This window comes from Papilio xuthus, unplaced genomic scaffold, assembly GCF_000836235.2.
Source record: "Papilio xuthus unplaced genomic scaffold, Pxut_1.1 DF829758.1, whole genome shotgun sequence".
Taxonomy (NCBI): domain Eukaryota; kingdom Metazoa; phylum Arthropoda; class Insecta; order Lepidoptera; family Papilionidae; genus Papilio; species Papilio xuthus.
This window is the reverse complement of record NW_013528891.1, coordinates 1,619,094-1,637,174: the sequence shown is the minus strand read 5'-3', so window position 1 is coordinate 1,637,174 and position 18,081 is coordinate 1,619,094. Positions and strand designations below refer to the sequence as shown.

The 18,081-nt window shown below is 32.6% G+C and overlaps 6 protein-coding genes across 7 annotated transcripts; 4 read left to right on the top strand and 2 right to left on the bottom strand.

Annotated features, from left to right (window-relative positions):
- The first annotated feature begins 6 nt into the window (after positions 1–6).
- On the top strand, positions 7–3,103 carry LOC106128131 (transcription initiation factor TFIID subunit 1). Its single transcript, XM_013326424.1, has 3 exons — positions 7–56; positions 786–889; positions 1,822–3,103. Exon 3 carries the CDS (start codon positions 1,887–1,889, stop codon positions 2,361–2,363), a length of 477 nt encoding a protein of 158 aa, XP_013181878.1. The 5' UTR covers positions 7–56; positions 786–889; positions 1,822–1,886; the 3' UTR covers positions 2,364–3,103.
- Positions 3,104–3,484: 381 nt separating this feature from the next.
- LOC106121935 (protein lethal(2)essential for life-like) lies at positions 3,485–4,370 on the bottom strand. Its single transcript, XM_013317807.1, has one exon. It carries the CDS (start codon positions 4,145–4,147, stop codon positions 3,557–3,559), a length of 591 nt encoding a protein of 196 aa, XP_013173261.1. The 5' UTR covers positions 4,148–4,370; the 3' UTR covers positions 3,485–3,556.
- Positions 4,371–5,152: 782 nt separating this feature from the next.
- On the top strand, positions 5,153–8,161 carry LOC106128320 (NF-X1-type zinc finger protein NFXL1). Its single transcript, XM_013326642.1, has one exon. It carries the CDS (start codon positions 5,279–5,281, stop codon positions 7,751–7,753), a length of 2,475 nt encoding a protein of 824 aa, XP_013182096.1. The 5' UTR covers positions 5,153–5,278; the 3' UTR covers positions 7,754–8,161.
- A 201-nt stretch (positions 8,162–8,362) lies between these two features.
- LOC106128338 (transmembrane protein 234) lies at positions 8,363–11,681 on the top strand. The gene is made up of 4 exons (XM_013326669.1): positions 8,363–8,540; positions 10,791–10,933; positions 11,229–11,391; positions 11,495–11,681. Exons 1-4 carry the CDS (start codon positions 8,525–8,527, stop codon positions 11,560–11,562), a joined length of 390 nt encoding a protein of 129 aa, XP_013182123.1. The 5' UTR covers positions 8,363–8,524; the 3' UTR covers positions 11,563–11,681.
- On the top strand, positions 8,534–9,591 carry LOC106128331 (uncharacterized). Its single transcript, XM_013326656.1, has one exon. The coding sequence runs from the start codon at positions 8,572–8,574 to the stop codon at positions 9,574–9,576; it is 1,005 nt and encodes a 334-aa protein (XP_013182110.1). The 5' UTR covers positions 8,534–8,571; the 3' UTR covers positions 9,577–9,591.
- Positions 11,682–12,352: 671 nt separating the features above from the next.
- LOC106113702 (uncharacterized) lies at positions 12,353–17,655 on the bottom strand. Of its 2 annotated transcripts, none has more exons than XM_013306565.1 (5): positions 17,520–17,655; positions 14,083–16,464; positions 13,761–14,012; positions 12,886–13,524; positions 12,353–12,592 (listed from the first exon to the last, which is right to left on the bottom strand). In XM_013306565.1, exons 2-5 carry the CDS (start codon positions 15,947–15,949, stop codon positions 12,387–12,389), a joined length of 2,964 nt encoding a protein of 987 aa, XP_013162019.1. In that variant the 5' UTR covers positions 15,950–16,464; positions 17,520–17,655; the 3' UTR covers positions 12,353–12,386. The 2 variants fall into 2 exon arrangements, with proteins under 2 accessions (XP_013162019.1, XP_013162027.1); XM_013306573.1 differs by lacking the exon at positions 17,520–17,655 and adding an exon at positions 16,837–16,859.
- Positions 17,656–18,081: the final 426 nt, after the last annotated feature.

Sequence of the window (18,081 nt, the reverse complement as noted above, 5' to 3'; positions counted from 1 at the left end):
AGAGGCAGTTCTTCTGAATTGAGAAGCAGTAAACATGAAATAAGCAGAGATGTCAAGTAAGTTGAAATTAATACCGTTTTTTAATAGACCATCATCAGCTATTCATCCCCACAGAGGGACTCGGAGCCCTAAGTTAGTGACTAGGCCATATTCAATGCTGGTCCAGTGCTGGTTGACTTCACATATATATTTGATCTTCTCAGATATGTGCAGCATCACGATGTTTTCCTTCACCGTATGAACGTCGGATAAATATACATATGTAAATAGAAAAACTCATTGGTACATGGTAGGATTCGAACTCAGGGTCTACAGATTATAAGTGAAATGCTTAACCTCTGAACCATCGACGCACTGATAGTATTGATCTAGTATTTTCTTAATTTAAAGTTCCTATTTTATTTGCAATTAATTGGCCATTTTCAGACATTTAAGTAATCGCTATCGACTATTTATTTTCACTATATATAAATATCATTTGTTTTTCCGAAATGTTATGTAGAAATAATTTAATATCAAGGAAAAGTTCTTACATCGACTTGTTTAATACTAGGCTTGTTGACATTGTAAACGATATGAACAGCGATTACTTTGGTTGTCCAGTTCACTAGCCGCTTGGTTTTCTTGTATTTCTGTTTTTCTTTTTTCCTTTTCTAAAATTGTCTATTCTCTTTGCCATGTTATACTGTTATTTTTATTATCCATATGCGATAACTATTATTATCAATAGTTTTCCAGTTGTAAAATAAATAAATAATTATGAAATGAACTATGCTTGTTTCCAGACCTCGTCGACGAACTCCGCTAACTAATTCCGGAGAGAGTAGTACGGAGGGCGAGTCCAGTCATCAGAGTCAACGTAGCGTTGTCTACTTGCACGCTACTACTGGTAAGCTGGAATATTTATAATTTTCTATGACAATAACTATGTACTTTACCCTAAAAATCATGAACCAAACGTACGAGTTTTTAAAGTTACACTGTGATAGTTATAGACAAAAGATTGGAGCAAATAATCGGAGTAAAATCTTACTAATATTATAAATGCGAATGTTTAGATGGATGGATGTTTGTTTGAAGGTATCTCCAGAACGGATAAAAGGATATTGATGAAATTTGTCTTAAATAGAACGTAGTCTGGAAGAACACATAGGCTTCTTAATAAGTTTTTTTAATTCCGCGCGGACAGAGTCTAAAAACCTAGTCTTAAATATGTTTCTAGTATTCACTAGTTATTTTAAAAAATATGTAGTAATTAAAAATATGTAAACTTTATCAAAATTCTTTGATTCTGATTATTTTAATCAATCAAATATTTTCACGTTTGATAAATTGGAATCGAAATTTAAAGATAATGATGATAGAAAATTCATTATAGAATTAAAACGTATATTTAAATTAATATCTAACATATAACATACATTGAATATAAATTCCTTAAATCTTCAAAACATATTTACCTTGTTATTGCCGTTAACAGAATTTCTAGTCAAACTTGCTGGGCAAAAAAGGGGTACAGCCAAGTTACTCCATCTTACTAATATTATAAATGCGAAAGTTGACATGGATGGATATTTGTTTGAAGGTATTGTCAGAAAAGCAGATCTCAATAAAATTTAGCATAGACATAGAACATAGTCTGGAAGAACACATAGGCTACTAATTAAGGTTTTTTTAATTCAGCGCAGACAAAGTCGTGTGCGACCACTACTATTAAATATAATTTCAATTGGCGAAAGAATCTATATTATTTTGATATAGAAGAAATAAAGAAATCTTTCCTTTTATTGTATTAAAGCACTTATTATTATTCAACCACAGTTGGTGACATCCCAGACCCTGGTCAGTTAATCCGCAACCGTTCGAGAGATGACGTATCATCAGTAATGTCTTCCAATGTTCAAGTTCGCAGCACAACAAAGAGCTTCTCACTGTTCGCGCCATGGACACCGAAACATTACAGCGAACAACAAGACGTACATTACGAACAAAGACCTAAAAAGACCAAGCAGACGTACAAAAAGACCACAAAGACAGAAGACAGACCTACATTACAGAAAAACAAATCTTACAGTCAGACTACTTTGAATCGAAGACCACAGAGTCAAAATCGTTTAACAAGTTCAAGTACAACTTTATATCGTAATAAAAGAAATGCAAATGGCAAAGAAAGTGCCAACGAAAGTACAATATCTCGCAAAGGACAGAATAAAAAGAGTCAATCTAACGAAATATTGAACAGAGATGAAAGAGAAAGAGTTTCCCGTTCAATATCAATGCCTAAAGATCAAAATAAAAAAGCTGGCTGGTTTAAATTATCAAATAAAAATAAAAAACCGGAAATTAACACGCGTGTACGTTAACACTTTGAATGCCACATTTAGAATTAACTCACTTCGCTTTGTACTTCATAATAAACTACAAATAGATTATAAAAACAACACATGTAAAATAACATGACACTTCAATATGATGACGTCATGTGTAGTGTAAATTGTACTAATGTATTTTCTCGCTAACTAAGAGTTTTGTTGGTGTCATGTTATGCACATAATTAGAATATTCTGGAATTTATATAAAAATTTTAATTTAATATCAAAATTTATATATTAAAATGAACTTTTAACATTTTATTTCATGTTTACATTCTTTTAAACTGTTATGTTTTATTTGAATAAAATAGATAAATAAAAAACTTCATAGGAATTAAAACTATTGTGAACTTCATTGCAATGTACAAAGTACATAATGATATACAACATGTGTATATGTACTTATTTTTAGTATATAAAGTCCACAATTTTTAATAGAATGTTAACTAAAAATCGACACAAATATTAAAATAAATCAGAAATAATAAAATTACAACTATCTAATAGTGCCATCAGTAAAATTTTCTTAATAAATGTTACCATGTTTAGAAATTAGTCATACTTATGTAACTATATAATAATTTGCTTTTAATTTACTAATATTAAGAATTGGTTTTATATTTTTTTAATAATTATATCATGTGCATATTATACATAATTTTATTTTGCTTGTAAGTTCTTTGAATACCAGATTTTAACAAAATAATTATTTGTTTTAAGTTTTTTAGTGTTTATGATGACAATGTGGAAGGAATAATGAATAAATATGAATAAAATTCTAATTTTAATTAGCTATTTATTTTTATTAGTCTTTATTCTGTTATTCTGTATACCTACACCTGTCCCTATCCTTTTTTTACTATATTTGGCAATGGTTAATTTTCTAAAAATCAATATTTTAATGTGTAAAATCTATGTTTTAACAAAATAAATAGCTGATTGATTTTTTATATCTATATAACATGAAATGCGCCTGCCGTTAAATAATAGCAATTGTACAGGAAAAAAAATTAGTAATTTTGGAATGGTTTTCATTATTGGGACAAAATTGAATGGTTTAATTTAAAAATGAAACACAATTTAATATTACATATTTTATTAAAAATCAGTCTTTAAAATAAACGTTTAAACTACATAAAAGAAAAATCTTACATACGCAAAAACCAATTGGTATTACTGAAAGTTTACAACTCACATTTTTCATCACCAGTGCATGATCCCTTTGATGTCTCACTGGAATCTGCCCTTACTGGTCCTGTTTTTGTAATAGGTACAACTCTCTCACCTTTAGCATCGATCTCTTTACGAGGTGCTGAAATGATTAAGATCCCATCACTTGACAATTGAGATACAACATCCTCGGATTCTGTACCTTCAGGTAAAGCGTATTTCCGTACGAATTGTCTAGAAATATATCCATGTTCGTCTTTCTTTTCTTCGTGTTTAGCTTCAATAATAACATAACCATCCGCGGTCTTGACAGTTATTTCTTCAGGTGAGAAATGCTGTACATCCAAATTAATATGGAATTTGTCTTTCTCAATCTTAACAGTCGATCCTAAGTCTCGAGTTAGAGATTCCAAGTATCTCCAAGGTCGGAAGTAGTTGTTGAACATCCAAGGACTAACCATAGTCGACAGTATATCATCAGACAATCCCATCCCGAAGTCTTGTTCAGAAATCGTGTTACCTTTTTGCGAGCATTTCTCCTCACCGTAAACTCCGACAGCCAAAAACGTCGATAATACCAACACTGAATTTACAAAGAATCTCATTTTTACGTATTTTTCACGAAATCACAGCGTTTAAGTAAATCTTCTGGCACTTTTCTCTCGTTTACTGTTCACTTCGTCTTCGTATTGACAAATAACGCGCCGTACTTCGCGTTCACCGGCTTTTATACAACTTCGGCCATCTAGCGGCTAGTAGTATTTTCTCGAAAACCCTGACGTGTGGCTATGAAACTGGGCCATTCTCGTGCTAACGTAGATTTTTCCAGTAATTTCTAATCCTTTCCTTATCGATACATTTTATCATATCGAAAAATATCAATCACTAATTTAAGGTTTTTCGTAATCTTTTATAGAAATTAAGTAAGACAAATTAAATACATTGATGATTGATAAAACAACGACATCTAGTGTCAAGGTACTACTTTAAAATGTTGCCTAAATGATACGCGTTCAGGACATTTCTCCCGTAGTATCTAGAACTCTCGTGAAAGTAGTGAGTAGGGTGCCCTTATTTTTTGATTTTGATGGCAGTAATATCAATTAAAATGAACCTTCAAATTAAGTGCCACAAAAAATTTCCATTAGTATAACGATATAGCCACTTTTTGTAGCCAGATTTTAGACCATTGTTTTTGGATTTTGATAGCACAGTCATGTTACTTGATTACGGTATTGAAATTAAAATGATTTGTTGTGGCAGTTGTATACGATATTACTACGTACAGTCGCCGTAAGGCGTACTTTAACCGTAATTAATATTTCATTGAAATATCTAACGTTTTACATGTTAAGATTTAAAAATGATACAGTCCCTGAAGGGATCCAGTACAGATGGTTACTCTAGTAAGATAAATTTTTATTTTTAAGGACACATGATTCTATAGTAAGTGCATATCCTTATATGCATATTTACGTATAACGTAGCAAGGAGAATATTATTAAATAAATGTTAGAAAGCTCAAAGTGAGAATGTTCATGATAAGATCATATTTTACATTGCAAAAGTAAAATTTATACTCTGTAAAATGTAAACGTCATACCAACCAAATGCCGACATGTAGAAAATTTATGTCAAAATAAAATAAAATTCTTGCTCGCACCAAGATAGAAAGTTAGTGAATTTACTTTGATTTTCACCAATGTTCAGAGTAAGGTGTTCAAAAGGTGGTTATTATGGCTCGAAGATATCGCGACGCCGCTGCAAAACTACAGCAAAATGTTCAAAAACATTTACAAGAAATGCAGGATAATTTATCATCAGAAGATGAAGAGCCCTTTGAAGTTAGCGTACTGGACGGCGTGTTCCAGAGCTACTCGAGAGGTGGAGGTGATACAAAATTGCTCAACCGGACCAAGAATTTACTAGAAGAAGCCATTAGCGGTCGAAATATTACCTGCCTTATATGTATAGGTTCGATTAAAAGAGTCCATGCCATTTGGAATTGTGAAAACTGTTACTCATATTTTCACTTATCTTGCATACAGAAGTGGGCAAACGACTGCGTGAGCCTCAAAAACGATGATAACCATGGTCCTATCACTGTATTTGTACCAAAGAAAGTTGAATGGTGTTGTCCAAAATGTCGGCAGGCTTACACCAAGGACGAAATACCACATAAATATCGTTGTTTCTGTAGCAAAACTGATAATCCACCAATCCACCCCTGGTTAATACCACATTCTTGTGGTGAGGTTTGTGGGAAAAGACTTTCTAGTGGTAACAACTGTAAACATAAGTGCCTACTACTATGTCATCCAGGTCCTTGCCCGCCTTGCCCCCAAATGGTTAGTGATTCATGCTATTGTCAAAAAGAACATAAAAAAGTGAGATGTAGTGCTGGAAAGTGGTCCTGTGGTAGTCAATGTAAGAATACACTGCCATGTAAATCTCATAAATGTGAAAATATTTGCCATGATGGTGACTGTCCTCCATGCAGCTACACAAGTATCCAAGGCTGTCAATGTGGAAGTGAGAAGATTAAACGTCCATGCAATGATTTAGTATGGCAATGTAATAAGACATGTAATAAACCATTTAATTGTGGTTATCACAAATGTGACAGAGTATGCCATTCCGGTAGTTGTGGTTCATGCCCCAATTCTGGATTAAAATCTTGCCCATGTGGTGCAAATGAACAGTTTGTTCAGTGCCCAGATGTAATGGAAACATGTGTAGGAACTTGTGGCAAAAAACATGATGATTGCGAACATAATTGTCCTGAAAAATGTCATAAAGGTCCATGCCCACCTTGCCTTGTTATGATTGAAAAAACTTGTCAATGCTCTGCACATACAAGATCACTGCCATGCAGTAAAGAGTTCAAATGTGATACGAAGTGCAGGGGAACCAGACCATGTGGGAAACATGGTTGTGGCCGTAAATGCTGTAATGGTAACTGCCCTCCGTGTGAAAAGCTTTGCGACAAACCCTTGCACTGCGGCCGGCACAAATGTACATCAGTGTGTCATCGTGGCCCATGCTACCCCTGTCCTAGAGAGTCAAAAATAACGTGCAGATGCAAAGAAACATATATTACAGTTCCTTGTGGCAGAGAAAAGAATATGAAACCACCAAAATGTAGTCTACCCTGTAAAATTAAATATAAATGTGGTCACTCCGATGATAATCACCATTTATGCCATTTTGGTGACTGCCCACCTTGTAAGGCAATATGTTTCAAGACATATGAAAAATGTGGTCACCAATGTAAAGCTGTATGTCATAAATTTGTGACTGTAGTATTTAAGCAGGTAGAAAAACCTGCTACTCCATGGGAAATACAACCACCAAAGTCTAAAATAATGACATTAGAATGTCCACCATGCGAGGAACCTGTAGCAATTGCTTGTTTTGGTGAGCATGAGGTGACAAACCAGCCATGTCACTCTGCATCAAGAAAACCATGCGGGAGAGAATGTGGCCATCTTTTAAAGTGCCTAAACCACACATGTTCGGAAATGTGTCATTTATATGGCTATAATTCTGATTATCCAAATGTGCCTTACTCTTGCAAGCCATGTGATAAAGAATGTCTAGTAGACCGTCCAGAAAAATGCACTCATAAATGTGCTATAAGTCAATGTCATCCTGGGCCTTGCCCACCTTGTGACATAATGGAACGAATTCGTTGTCATTGTGGTGTGACTGAACTATATATAAGATGTAAAAATTTGTCAACATGTACTGAAGAAATGCTATGCTGTGGTCAGCAATGCCCAAAGATGTTAAAATGTGGTCATAGATGTAAGAAAATTTGCCATACAAATAAGTGTAGTGAAAACCAAATATGTTTGAAGAAAACTAAAGTCCATTGTGCTTGTGGCAATTTGAAAAAGGAAGCTCCTTGTAATGCAGTTCAAGAAAAGGAGGTTAAAGTTGTTTGTGATAAGAGTTGTGAAGAAAAACAAGCTGCAGTCAAGAAAGAGAAAGAAAAAGAAGCAAAGAGACTAAAAGAGTTGGAGGAGGAAAGAAACAGAAAAGAGTTAGCTGAGTATGAGTGGAAATTGAGTGGCAAAAAGAAGAAATATAAGGAAAAGAAGGTTGTAGTTAATAAAGATGAGAGAAATTGGCTTCAGAAATATTGGATAATAATTTTATCTGTAATATTTTTGGTCATATCATTTTTATATTACATTTTATATGTCTGAATTAACCAGTGGTGGAATTTTACATAACTATAGTATGTAGCACTCTATTAACTTATACTATTTTAAAGATAAGGATATTTAGTAAATTACCAAATGGTTAGTTTTTAGGTTAGTTTTTTGTATCAGTAAAGTCAATAACTGGTAGTGTCAGTGCTTTTTTTTAAGTTTTTTTTGTATTAAATAGGATATGTTTCAAGAAAGAATTTTGACAAAAACATAAATGTCTTAAAACCTACTATTAAAGTGTTTTTGTGTGTAACTTTTAACTTATTTGTATTTTAATCTAAAATTAGTTTAAGCCTCGACTTGGACTATTTACAGTTTTTATTTACGTATTTATGATTGCACCAATGTTGATTATAGTATTTAAAGATTTCGTAAAAGACAAAATAAAAGACGCATTGTATTTATTTTTGTTTTATTTCGCATTTTAAACATCATTTTTAAATAGATGTAATGGCCGTAATACGTACTATTTGACCCCAAAGATGGAATATTGTGATCTTACCTTTGTAGCTGTCCGCCATGAAATAGATTTTACTGTTTGGTAGTTTTATTTGATAAATGGTAACACTGGTCCATTAATGTCTTTAACAACTGTCACTGTCATATAACGTTAAGCGACGCTTATCACTTTATTTATCAGTTTTTATTTATTTAATCAAGTTAGGTGATTCACAAGTGTAATCACGTATAAACTTGTACGACGTAATTTTTGATATGTTTATTATTTAATAATCAAATTGTCTCCAAATTAGTGCATTTATTGTTATGTTGGTGAGCTTAGGTAAGCTAAGTACAAAGTTATATTTTTAATAATGGTACCTGTAGCAACATACGTGTTTGTAGACTTAGAAACTACTGGCTTGCCTGTCGAGGAAACCAATCGCACTAAAATTACGGAACTAAGCATGGTCGCTGTAAAGCGAGAACATTTGCTAAGGACACTTGCCGGCGCATCGCCTAGGGTTCAAAACAAGCTTACCCTTTGTTTCAATCCATGTAGAATGATACATCCGGGTAGTACAGCTACAACGGGTCTTTGTAATGACCTTCTCGAACATGAAACAAAGTTTGATAAGAATGCCTTCAATACTGTAAACTCATTTCTTAATATTCTAACTAAACCAGTGTGTTTAATCGCTCAAAATGGACATAATTTCGATTTTCCTATTATTAAAAATCATTTAGAGAAATTATCAGTTCAATTTACTGATGATCTTTTATGTGCTGACTGTTTGCATGCCTTTTATGATATCCTAGAAAAAGTGAAAAGTTCCAATACGCAAGTTTTGGAACAAAAAACTTCAGATCTCATCAAAGAAAATTCAAATATAATAAACCCACAATTGAATGAGAAAAACTTTGATGTTGACAATCAACTTTCAATGCAAACTATTAATGAAACAACACCAAAACAACAGATAATTAAAAGTGAAATAGAAAAATGTCTTGATGATACAAATATGTTTAACATAAACAATCAAATTTCCATGCAAAAGATCAACGAAACAACACCAAAGCAACAACAAATTAAAACTGATCAGACAACAAGAAAACTTGACAGAAAGAAGCTATCAAAAGTTCGTAGAAGATTTCCATGGAGTGGTGCAAAGCCAAAAGACAGTTACAAATTAAAGAATATTTACGAGAGAGTATTAAATCGTGTAGGCATTGAAGCTCATCGTGCGGAAAATGACTGTACAATGGCTTTAGAAATATCTGCAGCGCTTAATAACGATTTTGTAAAGTGGGTAGATGAAAATCATTGTTTATTCTCTGATGTTAAACCTATGACCATTGGAGTTCCGTTAGGAGAATAATGAAAAACATTATTTATATTATATTCTTCCAATTTTTGAATTATTATGCTTATTTTTTAAGACTTTATTAAAATATGAATAACTGCTTTTAAAAGATTTTTATAGTACAGTTTTATTGATATATTTTTACATGGTATGGATTGTTAATGTTTATTTTGGATAATAGATATCTTTGTATTGCTCAATTTTATGATTGATTTAAGATTGTAAATTGTCTCTTAGTCATAATTTGGATCCTAAAAACCAAAGAAATAACAGTCGTATATTTATTTTATTTAACCCTTATTGTGTGTGGCAAGATTTCTTTTTTGAAGAAAAGCAAAAATCAAAGTTAAAAAAAACTAAGTTAAAAATTATTTTATTGTGATTGTATATTTTTATAAAGTTGTATTTATGCTATACTATACAAAATGAATAAGGGTTAATTTAAATTATTCAGTTAATTTTTAATTAGAATTTCTACTCAAATTATTAAACAATGTTTAAATTTGCTCTTTATTTATCCTTCTGACTAAGTCATTTTAAATATTTTTTTAATGAAATGAGACTTGTCTTTTAATTATCAGTGTTTTAAATGTTGTGCATTATTGCAAGTTAAGAGTTGGTAAATAATAAATTTGTAGTATTATGTGCATTTTAAAATAATTTTAAATACATATTTATATTTCCGTAAAACATAATAGAAATAATGTAAATTTTATACGTGTATTTTTTATATATGCTTTGTTATGTAATATTTTTATTTGGCTTTTATATAAACTTTTTAGGTTTGAGAAAACATTTTTACATTTTCACTTATTTACATATGAAATTACAAATTTTAATGTAAAACAAAACAATATATGTAGGAATTTATGTAAAATAGCATTTTAAGAAAGAATAATAGGTTATTTAAATTTGCGTGATATTTTTTATATTCTTATACACATGACCAAATGAGTCACTTCTATTTTTACATATTGTCTTATGTATTTCAAATGGTGCTAAGTTTAAATAAAATAATTAGTTATAACGAGATACAGTTCATATTTACAATATATTTGAAAATGAAAAGTTTTTTCTTTGATATCCTTATGTTTCTAATTAAATTATTCCACATAAAAAAAAAAACAATTTGTAACGACAGTTATTAATCAATTAATGGTACTCAGGGGTGTTAACAAATTAAATATTTAACTGGTCGCAGGGTTGTTCTTTTTCACTTTCTATTGCAGGGTTATTGGTGGTGACAGGAGTACTATGGGGATGTACGAATCCTTTCATCCGTCAGGGTACAAAAGGTCTACGATCAGTTAAAGCGGAGACATGGCTCGGTCAGGCTTACGCTGAAATTATTTTCCTTCTTGGTAATTGGAGGGTACGTTTTACCTATTTTTGAACTAATTAGGATTTTGACACGTTAGCTGCCACAATGATTTTTCAAAAAACGAAAAAAATTGACTTTCTAAGTTTTATGGAGCCTTCGGGTCACGCTGTATAACAACTCGATTAAAAAGCGTCCGACAAGCCACAGCGAGGTGTTGAATGGAAGCTTGTCGGACACATATTCTGACACGGCCTGATTGAAACATTAGCTTGTCGGACATATAGTCCGACATGGCAGCTAACGTGTTAATCGCGTAAAATACTTCTAAAGGTCTTCACTTTTTTAGTACGTGGTACCGTTTTTGGTGAACCAATGTGGTTCGTTGGTGTATCTGATGGCAGTACAAAGGGCGCCACTGTCTCTGGCCGTGCCCGCTTCTAACAGTTTGGCGTTCGCGTTTACAGCTGTCACTGGCTCTATGGTTGGGGCTGAGGAACCTTTGGATCGTGGTAAAATTTGAGTTTTTATTTTTTTTAAGTTGCACTGAAATTAAGAAAAAAATAATTAGACTAGATCGAAACTACGATAAAGCGGTAATTCTGTTCTTTCCAGGTTCAATCCTTGGCATTTTGTTTATAATAATCGGAACTGCTTTATGCTGTTGGGATAAAAGCTATTAATTGTTTTTATGGAAAAAATCGATAGATGGCGGTAATATCAATTACGATCTAAAAGATTTATAGAAGAACCATGGGAATTTTGCCTTTATGAATTATAAAAAATTGATAAAAATCTTTTTAAATAAAAAATGATTTTTGTGTTGTAAGTAAAGGTTTATTTCTCATTTTTAAATAAAATTAAAACTTCGATTCTTAACGTTTTATTGCATCTATAAAGAAGTACATTTTAACACTTGTACAAATAAAGAGCAACATAATTATTTAAGCGTTTTATATTCTTTGCAAAATATAAAAAAAAAAATATAAGTACATTTTGTTCCTTAGAGGAAAGCTGTTTATAAAATGTAAATTACGTAATATATCTTACTAGAAAAAACTAATTCTAATTTTATTAAATCCATTTATGTACAACGTTGATTATTGTACATATAAAACATCTTTACATACATTGGAAAAACATATGTTTACCTATAGGTACTGATGGTCATACTTATTTAGTAGTTACATTTGACTAGACCTATATTTTGGACTAGAGTTACAGGTTACCTAGAATGAATTGACTTAAGTAATTTTGAAAACATTTTTCAAATGTTAATATTTATAATTTAATAATAAATTAATTTTTCAATTTACATTTCTTATTTCAGCTATTTTATTTTTGTACATTTTAGTTTTTGACGTATAACTAAATTAAGTATTAATCCAAATAAAGTATTTAAAATTTTACTCTCAATTTTACCATTTCCAATACTGTGCAAATATTAAATAATTTAAAACAAAAAATATAACAGTTTAGTATTAAAATTTATTTTAAAACAATAAAGTTAACATTTTTTGACAAGTTCAATAATTGAGTATAATCTGTGCAACGTATGAGAAACGCGGGCTTCTTCCGACGCGAGGTTATGTCTTTCTGCCAACAGAGAGCGCGCACTTTCCGCGTCACGTGATGCCGAACGAGTAATATGCGCTGCTTCAACTCTCAATGCTGTATTCCGCTTGTACAGAGAATCTATTTCTTTTTTACGATCTGAAATCAAAAATTATTTGGTAAAAAATACTAAAGAGATTCATAATAGATCAGGCAATGGCAACACATTGGATTGGTAGGTGATGGTAATTCGATGACAGTTTGTTGTCTGGTTTTGGCGGTAGTTTTGTAACATAATATTGTTATGCGATTATCGCAATGTTTTTAAAACTAATTAATTAAAAGTTAATTTATAATAATAGTGATATTGCGGTGATGTTGATGACTTCAAGACTACAAGGTAGCAGAACAACTAACGGCGCGTAAGCTGTAAATATATTTTTTTTACATACCAATTTCAAATTCTCTGTAATTACTTATAATAGCCTCTATTCCCGGCCAAGATTTGCTTTCATCTACTTGACAACTAAAGTCTTGTACTCTGTCCGTATTTTCGTTAAACATTTCTCTAGCTCCAGCAGCGGAGTTCTGTGGTTCGTCCATCGAAGTAGCTTGCGATGAAGTTATATTTGTAGGGTTCTGAGTGCTTTTCAGTGAAATAATATTTGAAATATTTGGTATATTTAAATTAGGATAATTGTGAAATGGTTGCTCGATTTGTATGGTACTTTTTTGGATGTTTTCGCTATCAAAACCAGGGTTTAAATCTCTTTTTCGTGTATCCTGGCCACTGAAATGTTTTACACTTCTGTCGACCATCTTTGACAGACGATTTAACTCTGAAAAGTTCTTTTCGGCCAACATTCGTATACTATCACCATCCTCACAAGAGGAATCCAACTTTTTCTTTATTAGGTTATTATTTTCGTTGACATGTTTCTTTATTTCAGTTAACATTTGTAACTGGCCGTTCGGATCTAAATCTATCGGTTCAGTTTGTAATTTGGGTTGTTTTAAAATTTGATCCGTTTCTAATGTGCCGTTACGTCGTTTCCTTTCTCTCACAATCTCCCGCCATACTTTTTCATAACCTGTAAATTTGATAAAAAAACAATTTAAAAAAATTATATACGCATAGTGTGGCTATGTTCTGACAATTGAGTTTGCAGTTTGCAGTCATGGGTTCGAATCTCCACTCAAGTATTCCAGTAAACCATACCCTAGAAGAAGCTACGAGCTTATTAGGAAAACAAAAGATCAGTAATTTTTTTGTTCTAAACGTGCCTGATGTGTGAACATCGTGTGAATCGTAAACAAATCTACTTACTTTCTTTATATTTAGGTGTAACTTGCATTAAACTCAACTGCGACAAAAACATTTGCTTTCGATGTCTGATTCGTTCGTTATCATTGGGTTTGACATCACCCAGTCGTATTGGTATTGTAGGGGTTGCAGTTGTTTTGGCTGCTGAGGGTTGTTTATCGTCGTTAAAGATCTTATCCAGTCTTCCCGCAGCGATGTAAGCCGCAGCTATTGAATCTCTCTTTAAAATTCTTTCCATACGTTCTAATTCTTTTTCTGAAAATAATTGAATACGTTACTTGACTATACTGCCATAATTAATAATTTATATACTCTTTATACATACCCTTATATACAATTTGTGTGGCTAAATTAAGTCCAGCTAAAAAATCTATTTTGTTACTTTCATTATCTTCTTTTGTACTTTCGTAATCGTTAATTATGGTATTGTATTCTTTTAATTCTTCTTCATCATAATCACTTTCTTCATCTGTACTCTCGGCTATTACTTTTATTTTTGTATTAGTGAATTCTTTGTATATTTCAGCTTTCATTTTCTCTGGAGTTATAATGTTTTTGAGATCCACGTTTTTCTTTTCAATTTTTTGAATGTCTTTTACGTCTTTATTGGATAAATACTTCATCCTACGTAGACGTTTTTTCTTTTCGTAAACGTCTAGTGAACTTAATTCATCAATTTTTGATACTTTAGATCGTATGTTTGTTATAACTATTTTAGGTTGTAACTTGGAATCCATTTGATAAGGGCAAGCTATGAACAACTTGTCATTTGTTTTTGGCTGTTCAAACGGCTTTTGGAATTCGCTATTTTGTGTAACTGGTTTGGTATAATCGTTAACGAATGTTTGAGTTTTATCAGTTTCAACAATCATGGGTACTTGATAAACAATCTGGGTATTCATAATTACTTTTTGGTTAGGAGTTTGGAACACAACATCTGTACTTTTATTAGATAGAGTTTGTAGAACATTGTTGCTTGATTTGAGAACATGAACCTCTTTATTAAGAGTCGCATTTTGTGGTTTTGTGATCTTCGTTGATGTGTCAGCGTTGCTTGTTGTAGGTACTTCATTAGGCTTATTATCATTAGATGAAATTTTAACTACCTTATTATCGTTAATAGATTTATTGTTTTTAATCATCATCACATTTGCTGGGAATTGAACGTTGCTTAAGTACAAAAAATTGGGTTGTAATACAACGTTTTTCGTGTCTGTTTGAGACGGTTTTTCAATAACTTTTTTAATTTTTAAATCTTGTTCTTGTAATGTACCTTGGCACTTCTCCTTCACGACAATCTTGTTACCGTAGATTTGATTTTCTGTTATTAAATTCTCAAAATCATTTTCGTCACAGTTCTCTTGATGCATTCTTTTTAATGCTACGACTTTTGAGGACGATAAGTTATCATTGAGAATCTCATCTTTACATTTCTTTCCTTGGCTGGAGAGTCGTGAAGGAGTTTGCAGGTTTTTTGAATCGAAGCTGGTCCTCTGAACTAAAACCTGCGGATTTTGCTGTTGGATAGTTACTAACATTTTTGAGTTGGAAGGGTTTTTGTTTTGAATGAATAATATTTGATTTTTCTGATCGTTTATACCTTCAGTTTGTTTGTTGAAGCAAGGTTTGTTCGTTTCCATATTAGGGTTGAATAGTGGCCTTGGAGTCGCGGGCATTTGTGACATATAAGTCAATTCTCTTGATTCTTGTGTAAGATTTTGTTGATTACAATTATCGACTGTTGGTTGAAATTGTGTCTCAGTTTTGTTAATCATTTCAGCAGCGTTTATCAACGTGCTAATATTATTAGAAGCCGGCGATGGAATTGCTTTTACCTCTTTTATTTCTGTATCTTTCTTAAATTCTGAAATTGGTGCACTCTTTATGACAATATTACTTTGTATTTCAACTTTAGATGTGTTATCGTTTTTTACTGGGAATGTAGGATTAAATATAGGTTTTTTTAAGCTCGTTTGAAATGCATCTGGGGGGTTAGTAACACATTTCATATCGATTTTACTTATTGGAATGCTAGTTTTTAAGCTGAATCGTTCGTTTGTTTTCTTTTTAACTTCTTTATGTTGTGTCGGTATCGTTACTGTTGCGCCGGAGCCTTGGACGAGTGAAGTTATACTCATTTTAGAGTCGCCTATTAGATCTTTTTTGACTTCAGGCAAAGATGTTACTGGCATTACTGTAGGACTAAAGTTAGCTTCAAAATCTGACTGCTGTTTAGGTTTTTCTGCAGTTGATTGTGTGTCGACTGCTTTTGGTTCATTTGTTTTTTCTTCTTGATTACTTGTTGGTAATGAATTATTTGAGACGACTGTAAATGGCACGAATTCTGAATTAGTTGGTTCAGGATGTGGTAATGCAGCTTGGGATGGTTGAACTACACCCGGGTAAGACACCGGCTGGAAGGCTGAATAACCAGGTATTGAATAAATATAGCCTCCGTAGTTAGGGTAACCTGGTTCTACCTGTTTTGTGGTTGTTACACTTGGGTTTGGATTGGGTATTGATGACGGAGAAATTTTAGGAGAATGAGGGATAGGTTTTGCTGGTAAGAATGGTGGGTTATCTAGAAATCTAGATTCTTCTGTAGGTTTGTATGATTCTGGTGGTTTGATTGTTGGCCCAGGCTCATGGGGTGCAGGGTTTCTTTCTTCTTGTTCAGCGCTAGTAGTTTCGACTGGTTTTGGTCTGGCTGTGAAAATACGAAAATCATTTCAAAAACAGTTTTTAAATAAATGTCACTCCCCGAAAGAGAAAACATGTGCATTTTAATGTGAATATAATTTTATTTTCTACATTTTTATTGGATTTAACATTTATCTCTCGGTCTCTCATGTAAAGAGTATGAAAAATACTTATGTCCAAAGATATTGAAATAAGATAACACTGGGCACTTAAACATGCAAAACAAAAGCGTAAAAGAGAAAGGTAAAGGTCAGGCAAAAAGCAAAGCGGCAATAGAAATAATAAAATCTTGAATGATGTATTTATTTTGTTCATAGAATTAAGCTTAGTTATGATTTATTAAGAAAGTAGAATCACGTCATGACCAGGTGCTACTTACGTTATATTTGATGTCTCGTCGCTTTTTTTAACCTCTAAATGAAAAAAAAAAAACGTTTTTTTAAGAACCTATAAAGTTCTCTAGCTTGTGCTTTTAAGTATTTATAATATTTCAGCTTTTTACAAACTACGAATAAGTTTATTTTTTTTATAAGAGAAGGGGGCAAACGAGCAGCGGGAACACCGAGGTGTTCAACGACGCCCATGGACATCAATCAGCTATACCAGAGGAACCGCAGATGCGTTGCCAGCCTTTGAGATATTGATAAGCTCGCTTATTCTGTTGAAGTTGCAACCACAAGCAAGTCAATGTTCATCTTGGGTTTTATTTTGTCAAATACAAATACAAACACGTCATGTCGTCGTCTTCTTTCTTAAATAACTAAGATAAAGATATGTTTCTGTATGAATGTTTCGCCAGTGGTAACTCATGGCAAGAGTTTATAATCGTTGTCAACATGTTTGAAATATACCTCTATTCTTAACCAACCTCAAAAAGAAGGAGGTTCTCAGTTCGCCCATATGATTTTATCGTAAGAAAAGTAACCAAGATTGGAACAATACTGTTCAATGCTTATTTTACCTGCCATCTTAAAACAGATGTGCTAATTTATATTCTTATTTTGTCCCTTTTATAATATTTAACTCTGCCATTAACTCTAAGCCTCCTTTGTACTTACTTACCTTTCAATATTCATCTACGAATGGTACGGTCGGTGTAGGAGTATTCTTTCGACTGCAGGGGACCTACCACGAATGCATGCGATACACGCCTTCATAACGTCCCCTACAAAATTAGTGTAGGATTTGTTGGTGTACTTTACGCCCGGTAGGATACGTTACGTTTTGCGGATGACGTTTTCTTAACCTTTTTACGAACATTCGTGCTTGGCCCCTTAGATTTTTATTAGTCTAGCAGTATTACGTAAGAAAATTAATAAATTTACTGAGACATAGCAAGATTTTGTGCTTCAATATTTTTCATTTTTTTTACTAAAAAAGACTAGCGTCCCGGACCTCTAATTTAGTCCTCTTTCCCTTCCCACCCTTTTTCTTATAAGGAAAGGATGGAAGTGTAAGTGGACTTTTCGGATGAGAGGATGCATGGAAAGGAAAAATATTTTCTTTCTGTGCATCCTCTTAACCGTCGATTAAAGGTAGGCAACGCATATGCAATTGCGTATGTCTATGGGCAATGGTCACTTCGCTATTTCAGGTGGCCGCTCGCTCGTTTGCCACCTTATGA